The sequence below is a fragment of the Gouania willdenowi genome, chromosome 24 (genome assembly GCF_900634775.1).
Source record: "Gouania willdenowi chromosome 24, fGouWil2.1, whole genome shotgun sequence".
Classification (NCBI taxonomy): domain Eukaryota; kingdom Metazoa; phylum Chordata; class Actinopteri; order Blenniiformes; family Gobiesocidae; genus Gouania; species Gouania willdenowi.
In genome coordinates, this window is record NC_041066.1 from 1,695,532 (window position 1) to 1,706,373 (window position 10,842).

General features: G+C 39.5%; 1 protein-coding gene across 1 annotated transcript; it reads right to left on the reverse strand.

Annotated features, from left to right (window-relative positions):
- Positions 1 to 464: 464 nt before the first annotated feature.
- mfsd4b (major facilitator superfamily domain containing 4B) lies at positions 465 to 10,269 on the reverse strand. Its single transcript, XM_028440389.1, has 4 exons — positions 9,796 to 10,269; positions 8,472 to 8,640; positions 8,291 to 8,407; positions 465 to 2,221 (listed from the first exon to the last, which is right to left on the reverse strand). The coding sequence occupies exons 1-4, from the start codon at positions 10,039 to 10,041 to the stop codon at positions 939 to 941; spliced, it is 1,815 nt and encodes a 604-aa protein (XP_028296190.1). The 5' UTR covers positions 10,042 to 10,269; the 3' UTR covers positions 465 to 938.
- Between the last annotated feature and the right edge of the window lie 573 nt (positions 10,270 to 10,842).

Here is a 10,842-nt window from a genome sequence, read left to right on the forward strand (position 1 = left end):
AACTGGATCAGGTGGATCATAAATAAAAAATAACATAGACATAGATCTCACATAGCTACAGCTTCATCTGTTCACTAAGTCAAAAAGAACAGAAACCTTCACTATTATCAATTTATGATTTAAATATTTTAATGATAAAAAGAAGATGAGTTAATTACCATATAAAGCTTTTGTATCAGTTTTCTTTTTTGCTTGGAAAACATGTGACTGAAAACTAGGGCTGGGCGATATACCGATATTCAAGATCTATCGAGTTTTCCATTTTAGCGAAATAGAAAACCCAGTATGACCTATATCTATATCTATCTATCTATATATATATATACACATTATAGCTTATTTTGTGTTAAAATACTTGTTTTAGGAGTCGTTGCTTTCGCTACTTCTCAGAACAGCACGTAAAGCCCAGATTTTTTCTGAGTGCGTTCTAACCCTAAACAAGCCACACTACAGAACTCACTCACACATGCTGTCCCTTATAGGAGAAAAATCAAAAAGTGGCACATATTGTGCAACTATTTGTTAATAAATGAGCCTGTATGACATTTAGCATCAGCAAATTTAACCCAGAATTGTCTTTCTGCTAAAAGACTTTATTGAATTAAAATCATCCAGATTTAAATCGTATATCGTCATTTTGACAAAAAAATATTGAGATGAGTTTTGGTCCATATTGCCCAGCCCTAGTGAAAACCCTCAAAAACAAATGAAGAAATTGATAAAAACTGATAGTAGATGCTGTGATGGACTGGCGCCCTGTCCAGGGTGTACCCCCGCCCAGCGCCCAATGAGAGCCGGAGATTGGCACCAGCAGACCTTGACAGTGGGTCTGAAAATGGATGGATGGATGATAGTAGCCGTTAGCATCGAGCTAAAGAAAAAAAACAAACAAAGCAACACACAAGGCACCAACATCACACGTTGGGGTCAGACTTCAGTCATTCTCTTTTCTCTCTGCTCATTGTTAGCAGCTGCTCGTCATCTACAGGCTCCGCCCACTCACTGATGGAAGGCAGGGCATCGTCTACAGGCCCCGCCCACTGACTTGTGCTGGGTGAGTTGATGAGATTCAGTGTGTCGTCCATCTCTATCACCTCAAAGTCGGCGTCGTTCCATTGCTCCGCCTCCTTCTCCTGCTCCTCCTCCTCCTCATTGGCCGCCGCCTCCAGCAGCGCCTCATGGTATTCGCTGTCGTCTGAGTCCAGGTGGACGCGGAGGCGGGGCTTCCAGCTGTGGTTGCTAGGCGACGTGGCCAGCTTGTACATGACAGGGAAGAGGATGGAGGTGATGGAGGCGGTGATGAGGGACAGGAACATGAGAACTGGCTGATGTGGAAACTGTCCAAGTAAGAACCCCACCAGTGCTGGTAACGTCATCTCTCCCAGTGCGGCTCCCACCACGAACACCGAGGCCGTGACCCCCGTCACCGTGGTGTACTGCTCCAACCAGGAGATCCCACTGGGGAAGGTGGCGGCCATGGAGGCCCCGTAGAGCCCAGAGCAGAGCCACAGCGTGGCCCCGTCCCTGCTCCACACACACAGGAGCAGAGAGGACAGCAGGGAGCCCAGCAGGCTCAGCACCATCAGGGTACCCGGGTACACACACGCAGCAAACAGGATGGACAACCCTCGACACGCAGCAAACGAGCCCCAGAACACGGAGTTGAGTGCGGCCGCCTGAGCGTCAGACATGTGCGCGTAGTGTTTAGCAAACGTAAAGATGAAGGAGCCGTACGCCACCTCGGCCCCCACGTAAAAGAAAAAGAAAACGAAGAGCAGGATGACGAGGGCCACGTGGTGCTTGGACATCAAAGACTTTCCTGATGAACTCTGACCTCTGGCCTGTGACACTCTGCAACGTGTGCACAGCAGCAGGACGAGGAAGAGGAAGGCCATGAGGAAGAGGAAGGAGCCGATGATGATGTAGGACCACAGGGACCTGAAGCTCCGGCTCTTACTGTGCGCGTAGTGGAGCAGGCTGGAGACAGAGGGCGGGGCCGAGCTACTCTGCTCAGGAAGGGGTGGGGCCGAGCTGCTCAGCTCAGGAAGGAGCAGGGCCGAGCTGTTGTGCTGAGAAAGGGCCAGAGTCGAGCTGTTGGACCCAAACAGCATCTTAGCGATGATGGGAGACATGAAGGCCCCCGCAGCAAAGCTGAAGTGCAGAGCCTGCATGTGAGGACCGGACTTATCGCCCCACGTGTTGAGGATCAGCACGTTTCCTCCTGATGGAAAAACACTTTTTTTTTATTTGACAAAACAGGACATTTTGATAAAAACTGGCACATTTTCAGATTCCAACCAATGGTAGAATTCACAACTACTGCACCAACACTTCAGTCAGAAAAATTATAATCATTCAAAATAAATTACAAATTAAATTAATCTGATTGTCTGCAATATTTACATTTAAAATGTGTGCTCTGCCTAATCAGGCACTTTAACCATTAGTCAGCAGCAGCTTTGGGGACATTTGGTGAAAACACTCAGTAATAGTGATTTTATTCAGTTGGTACATTTTAAACTCTGTGTCTTAAAAACATTTAATAGTTATTAGTTTTTCCAATAATAGAAACATAACAAATACGAATTGTAGAAAATGAACATTAGAAATGTTTTCATAATTGGTCAAATGATTACAGAGAACCACTGTGATTGGTGCATCGTGATCAGAGGATTATTGTTGTTTTTTAAACCATTATTGATAACGATGTCATAGCATCATAACACGTCGTTGCAGGGGGAAAGAGAAAGGTTAAAGGTCAGCATTTGGCTCCGTCTCCCACTTGTAGAGGTCTTTGGAGTTGAACTTAGAAATGTTGATATAATTTAAGCTCTTTGGTGCCCTCTAGAGGAACAATTCTAGATTCTGCCACTGCTTATCATACTGCAGTCAAGAGTTGGGGTGAATTATAATTGGAATCACGTAATTGACTTTTTGCTAAAGCCCCGCCCCCCCTTGTTTACTTTTGCAATGTCCGACATTTTCCTTAGTTGGTCTCGTCTGGAATGGCTGGAAGAATTCTACCTGTGCGTGTTAGTGAGTCTTTTTGGAGCAATACCTGCACAATAACCTCCAGATCCTGGCGAGGGTTACAACATGCTATGAAGGGATACATTCAACATATTAAAACAAGGCAGTGGTTATCTGTAGGGGGGTTGTCCACCCGTAAGAATGGACACTTTCTTAAAACAAACAACAAAGGGGACATTACAACTATCAAAGCGATTCACAGAATGAGCGCAGCAGCAGCTCCAGCTCACAACTGACCATTTTCCTTCTTTTTATCTTGTTTACCTATATTTTTTATTCTTAATGTTTCTTTATTCATTCTAACATGGACGCTCAAACTGCACTATTTTTTATGCAGCTTGTGTCGGCAATTTTTACGATCGTGTCGGGAGGCACTGCTCGGAGCCAAGGCTCCATTGTTTACACACGAGATCAGCTGTTAGCACTCCGTGCTAATGCTACGCCAGTCGACATCCCCCGTGAACTGAGGAGGAGACACTAAATATAGCCTGTTTAGAGAAAATATCACATTTCTACGCAGATAGACGTCACCTTCTGAAATAGAAATATATTACATGGACAAAACCATTACAACATGTTTTAGGACAATATCACATTTTCACAATTTTTTTTTTGATAATAAAACAATTGGTTTGATGCAGGGGTTCTCAACCTTAGGGTCAGGACCCCATTTGGAGTTGCGAGACTCTGGGAGGGGGGTCACCAGATGCCCTCAAGAAACTTTTTTTTTTTTTTCACAATTTGAGCCCATTTTTGCTTATTTTTACCTTTTTTTCTGAAACTACACCAAACATTATTCCCATTCCTGTCACTTCTCCATCACATTTCAATGCCTGTCTTGCACATTTTTTTCACTTCCAAGACATTTTCTGCACTTAAACGCTTTCCACCACTTTTCCTACTGTCACATATGTTGACCAGTTATTGTCACTTTTAACCTAGTTTCACCACATTTCATGCATATTTTTGCCAATTTAACCACATTCACAGTTTTGTTATGGCCATTATTTGACAGTTTAAACTAATTGTTCCAATATTGACACTTTGAACCTTTTTTTTTTTTAACCACTTTTTCTGTCAGTTTTTAACCACTTTAATTTGCAACTTTAAGATAATAGTAAATTTCCTGGATAACAGTGGATATTATTATTATTTAATACAGTGGGGGTCCCCAGTCTCTGGCACCTTTATTTTTGGGGTCATGGCACAGTTGGCGCCAGGCAGTAATAAATGGGGAGCATTAAGAAAACTGCGGGGGGGCACAAAAACACTTCTGAGTAGCAGTATTTATAACGTGCAAAATATTTTTTTTTACTACCCTAAAAAAAGCTGTACATTTTTTTTTTTTTTCAAAAGTGTCAAATAGTAGAAGTTCTAACATCTATTGTTCCTCATACCTGCCTCACAGTTAATAGCCAGTCACCAGTTTATATAGATACTATTTGGATCGTAACACTGCGAAACAAAACAACAGCGTGAGCAGCTTTTTATGACCTAAAACATCTACAGACTGAATGAAAACATGAGCAGGACCAGAAAACTGCTGAAATAAATCTAACCAGAACCTGAGGATGGAAACCAGGTGCAGCAGAGTTCAGTTCTCGCTCTAGATTCTCCATAAATATCACACAAACAGAACAATTAAAAAAAAATAAGAAAAGTTAAAAAAAAATAAACAGAAAAATGCTGCTTATCTGGTTTTTGTTTTTTCTGTATTTCTGTTTTGGTTTTAAATCAGAAAAACCAAAGAACGAAGGGTACACGGATTCCTAATGCTATATAAACACAGCCACAAAAACAAAGTTAGCTCGCTAGCATACCTCTGACCAAGTGGTCGCTACAAACACAGACATCAGCAGACTCTGCTCCTTCCGACCGCAGACGTAGGTTTAAAATCCATTTTTTACGGCGTTGTTCTGTGAGCTTTTTACACTTCTCACCTTTGTGAACGACAATCTTCGGTACTCTATAAAATCTCTTTTCTTTTTCTAGGTTAGAATAATTGGACCAGCCGTAAACTTCGCAAAATATGGGCATTTTGGTGATTTCAGACAGCAGATTCTCAGGTTTCCTGCCCTCCATCAGAATTTAGCGCTCTAGCTTTGTCGCGATGCAGTAATGTCAGAAGAGCTTTATTGACCAGGTACAGTTTAGAACAATACGAGGAATTTGACTAGGTAGTTGCAGTGAAAGGAGACACATCAACACACCGGAGCAGCCATTTGCGGCGCCCACATATTTAGGTGAAAAAAGGGATCAATAACGTCATGTGAATCAACAGAGGAGGCCATAGATACAGTATATACACATTATATTGGCTGATCCTAACAACAGCTCTAGGGTACGTTCAATAGCACAAATGTAAAACAATTACTAGTGTTGTGTTCAAGACCACACTATCCGAGACCAGAATGCACCGAGACCAAGACAAGACCAAGATTTTCGGGAGCCAAGACCGAGTCAAGACCAAGACCATAAACATTTATTTTTTTCAATTTAAAAAAATATATCAATAAATAAAATTATGACAAGGTTCGACAGTTAAATAACATTCTCTCTTTAATTTTACTTTATTTTAAACACATTTGACGGCCAAAAAAGGTGCCTGCAAAAAATGAACTAAAATATTAAAACTACTACTGCTACTGATAAATTCACAATTATTCTACATATTTGAAAACAAGATTTTTATGTCAGCTGAATGTACAGCAAGTGTTTAAAAGCATTTCTGCCAAGAAATAATGATTCTTGATTCTGATTCTTTGAGTTGTGCAGGTCACAGATTTCACAAGATAATTTTTTAGTTTGAAAAAGCCTTTACACAGGTTATTTTTATTAATTCACTTAGTTGATATAGTTTAATTTGGTTGCTGTAATATAACTAGGATATTCAATTAACAAAGGTTTCCAGCTGTAACTGTAAAAGTGAAACTTTCTGAAATAAAACTACAAACAAGTTGTCAGCAGTCTAAAAAACAAAGAGCTACAGGTAGATGTGAAACTAAATAAAACAAACTCAAACCCTGGAAAAGTCATGTGACAAATTAATCAATAGTTCTTGTTGAGAATTATTATTATTATGGATACAGTGGAAACAGAAACTATAAAAAATAATTATATTGTGAACCTGTTTATATTGTAGAGAACATATTATATACATAAATGTAATTGGAGTCTAAAGCCACAAAAAAACACCACTTTAAAAAGATAATACACTAATATAAGACCTCTTTACAGTTATTTGAGTCCAGGTGATGACGCGCTGGTGACGACATAATCCAAGATGGAGGCGGCCCAGACGACAGCCGACACTATGTAACAAAAGCCTTAAAAGACATGGATATAATGAAAAGAGTGGATGGACAGAGGCATAAACATGCGGACATACACGGACACACATGGACTTATTAAACACGCACGGACCTCAGTAAACACGGTAAAAGGAACAGGCTGCACCGACAGCTGGCTCTAGGACCCAGAGGCTGAGTAAGTGCATCCCCTGTACTGCATTCAAGGCTATAATATCATCAGTTTATCATTTTACCAGTTGTTAGAGCTACTGTCTTTACCAGGGAGATAATATGTATTAATGGTGATTGTTTTCTGGAGTTTTACTGGAATTTTTACCGGTGATTAGTTCATATCTCCCTTGCGCTCCGCGGTCCAAACTGACACAGTAGCCACACACACACGTATGAGTGTGTCACACACGTCACATTAAGGAAGGTTGCGGTCATTATACGGGGTGGATTGAATAATGAATAAAGGATTGGTTTATCACGTTCTTCTCTGTGTTATTATCACATTATAAAAAAGTTTAAAAATAGCAGGAATTCGTGCTGGTCTCGAACGGTCTTGACGGAAAATCCCGAGTCTGGGCAGCCAGAGTCCGAGACAAGTAAAAAAAGTTTAAAATTTGGTCTTGAGACCGGTCTCGACTACCACAACACTAACAATTACACCACAGTATATTATATCTATGGAGCAGACTCCCGTCCGCTGTCAGTGAATGGACACAGTCAGATGCGATAGCCAATCAGATATCTTTGATTAGTAAAAAGCTCCCCCTGTAGTGAGAAGAGTGGGGGGCACAGTAGGTCAGCTGGAGCGGCACTGCACGCGACTCCCCCCATGACGCCAACACTGGGTCGTGGGCTGAAAAGTTTGAGAACCAATGGTCTAAAGCCGCGATTCTCAAACTTTTTTTTGCTTTAGTTCCCCTTTCTCTAACTTTAGATCCCAGTACCCGATTTGGCCGACTAGAACAACTTGCTCAGAATTCGGTGAAAAAATAAGTATAGATCATAATGATAATAATAATAATAATAATAATAATAATAATAATAATAATAATAATAATAAGGAATAATGGAAGGAATGAGTGATAACACACATTTTAAAAAGTCTCATTTTGTAAATAAGTGGAATGAAACAGTATTTAATTAAACATCTCCCACCTGGTGTGGGACCATGACTGACTGTTGTATTTTCAGTTCCTGTTCTAATCAAAACAATTTCTCTCATTATTTTGTGTGTATTTTGTTGTTTGTCTGTGCATTTTTTGTATGTGTTGTTGGCATTATTTAAATTATTCTCTCTCAGTATGTGTATTTTGGGTGTCATTTCATATGTCATTTTGTATGTTTCTCTGGTTTTTTGTGTGTATTTTGTAGTGATCTTGTGCATTATTATCTCATTTATTGTGTCTTTGTTGTTGTTTTGTGTGTTGCTGGTAATAATAAGTATTTTTCTTTCTTAGTGCATGTGTTTTTGGTGTCATTTTGTGTATTTTGTTGTTTGTTTTTTTATTATTCAGTATGTTTTTCTCTTATTTTGTGTGTTTTGTTGTTGTTTTTTGTGTGTTGTTGGTATTATTTAAATTATCATCTCTCAGTGTGTTTGGTGTGTTTGTTTCTCTGTTATATTTGTGTATTTTGTAGCAATCTTCTGTGTTTTTCTCTCATTTAGTCTGTCTTTGATGTCATTTTGTTTGTGTGTCTGTTCTTTCTATTATTCAGTATATTTTTCTCTTATTTTGTGTGTTTGTGTTGTCGTTTTGTGTGTTGCTGGTAATGATTGATGGTATGATTATCATTTTTCAGGCGACTCTATTAAATGTATAAAAGAAAGTTTGGCATGATTTCAGAATGTTTAATAGCCTGTGAAACATTAGTAAAAGCTGATCAAGTGAAATGTGTAAACTGCAGACTTCTGGTTAATAAGTGACTCACTAGTGTGAGTGTTAGACACTGATCCTCACCTGTATCCAGAGTACCCATGGACATGCCGATACCAGACATGAAGACGGTGAGCAGCAGAGCGTGGCTGCAGAAGGGGATGGAACACATTCCTACTGCTGTGATCAGCATTGAAAAGCCTGGCGGAGAAGGTTGTTGGTTTTAATGTGAGCTGGAGCCAGCAGTAGCACATGCTCAGGTTACCTAACAGCAGGTACGGGTTCATGCACTCAAACACGACTCCACCGACCAGCGATCCACCGATGTATCCTGCAGCGCGACCAGCGAACACGTACGAGATGTTGCTGATGTTCTTCTTCAGGTTCACGGCGAGATCCTCAAATGTTGGTCCCAGGATGGAGATACTCATCCCCTGTAGAGAAGTTACAACAATAGTCAACTCTGAGCTGGAGCCCTCACCACGTGAACACCTTATCATCTGATCACTGCAACTAGCTTAAAATATGCAGAGGAAGAAATGCAGGAATTAGATTAAAAAAAAACACCATTTTCAAAATGCAAGTAAAGGGAAAAAAAAACAAAACTTGAGAAATTTGTTCATAATTGGTAAATATTTCTGAATTCTTTCAGTCCTGGAAATGTGTTGAAATGACATGGAATGACCCCACATGGTGTTATTACAGAGAACCACTGGGATTGGGACTGATTTGTGTATCTAGTAACATTAAAAAAAACATTCATCTGTTGAATAATTAGCACAATTATTGTAAAGCTATATTTAAAAATAAAATAAAATAAAAATGTCTCCATGATTACAGTGTGCTTTACTCTCACAGTAAATAATTTTTTCTAATAGTTTAATTTTTTTGGGAGAAAGAAAAGTTATAACATTTGAAGCTGAAAGAAAAATATTTAAGGTAATAAAAATAGCTTTGATTTATGATATTTTTCCTATGTTTTAGTTTTGTGTGAGTTGGACACGTTAGCACAGGTGACAAGTAACGAAGTACAAATTTACTATTTAAGTAGTTTTTCCTGGTATTTGTACTTAACATGAGTATTTATTTTTTTGGCGACTTTTTTCTTTTACTCCTTACTTTTTAAACAAATATCTGTACTTTCTATTCCTTACATTTTAAAAATGAGCTCGTTACTTTTACCTTCGAAGATGACGTCACTTAAAAATGTTCAACTCAACGCTGCTCTGGGTTTAATTGAGCATTTGTAAATGTTATTTATTATAAGTGCTAAATTCTCCAGGCGTTCAAAGGTAACAGATTGAATTTGTTTCCATGGATCAGTATTCTACAAACTCTTTAAATAAAATATATGGAATTTCTGTCCATAAACCCTGTCTTGTTATTGAAGGACTATTTGTTTACTTTTTACTTAAGCACATTTAGTAGCATGTACTTTTTTTAGTTTAACTCAAGTAAGGTCTAAGGGAGCAACTTCAATACTTTTACCAGAACATTTTATTTAGGTATTTTTTGCCACCTCTGCTTGTTAGAACCCTGCTTTATATCCTCACACAGACACAGACATGTTAAATGTGTTCTCCACCGACCAGGCCGAGGAACGATCCACACAGAGCCAGGCTCACCACCCAGCGGCCGCACACATCGCTCCGTCCCTCTCGACCGGGCTTCGCCGCCCTTTGCACCGCCTTCAGGGCGCTCTTCAGCCTCTGTCCAGTATCCTTGGTTTTATCGAACAGTGTATCCTCTGCCTGCTCCTCGTCCCCGTCCTCAACCCTGGCGAAGCGGACGTGTTTCTTCTTGTTGGTATGCTCCGGAGCGGCGGATGTAGACATGACTGCAGGTGTTATTAGCCTCTGAGTTAGCACCGTTAGCTAACAGCCCGTTTATTGAAGCTCTGCCCGGGCTTCAGTCCCAGGGAGACACCGCTGTGTGCGGAGGAGGACGGTGGAGGAGCCTCAACGCTCCTCTGCTGCCGAGAACAGCCTTCACCATTACCTTCAGCATCACCATTACTTCCGCCTGTCAAAAACGGCTTCAAAGATCGGCTACAAAGGAGGAGGTCTCACTCTGTGCATTAAATCCAGTGGGCGTGCACTGTTCCCATTATAATTGTATTTGCGTAATTGCTAATTTATTACAATTGTGGCGTAATAAGGATTGTAATTGTAATTTTAAAAAGTCTGTTGCTGTCAAAATAGCAATTCAATTGTAATGGAGTTTAGATAATTCACTTTGTAATTGTAATTGCCATCAAAGTTCTATAAGAAATGTCAATTATAATTGAACGCAAAACTACATTTCTACACATATGTAGTTAACAATTATTAAACTGTTTCATATCAAGCTTTCCCACATTTGACCATTTAAAAAAATATTAAAACCTATATTTTTATTGATTTTATTTCCAATAGATAGGAAATAAATTAGATGACAAATATTAGTTTTTAGTGTATTTTACAGCTGATTTAGGACCCGTTATCATAAGACAAAGAGATGCTAACAGAAAGCAAACACAAGAGGAAGGTTAACTTTTATTAGGTTATTTATTTCAGGCTCAGTAATTGTGAATAATGAATTTACGTAATCTGTGGATAGAAAATAATTGTAATTTAATTGTAATTGGAAAAATTGCT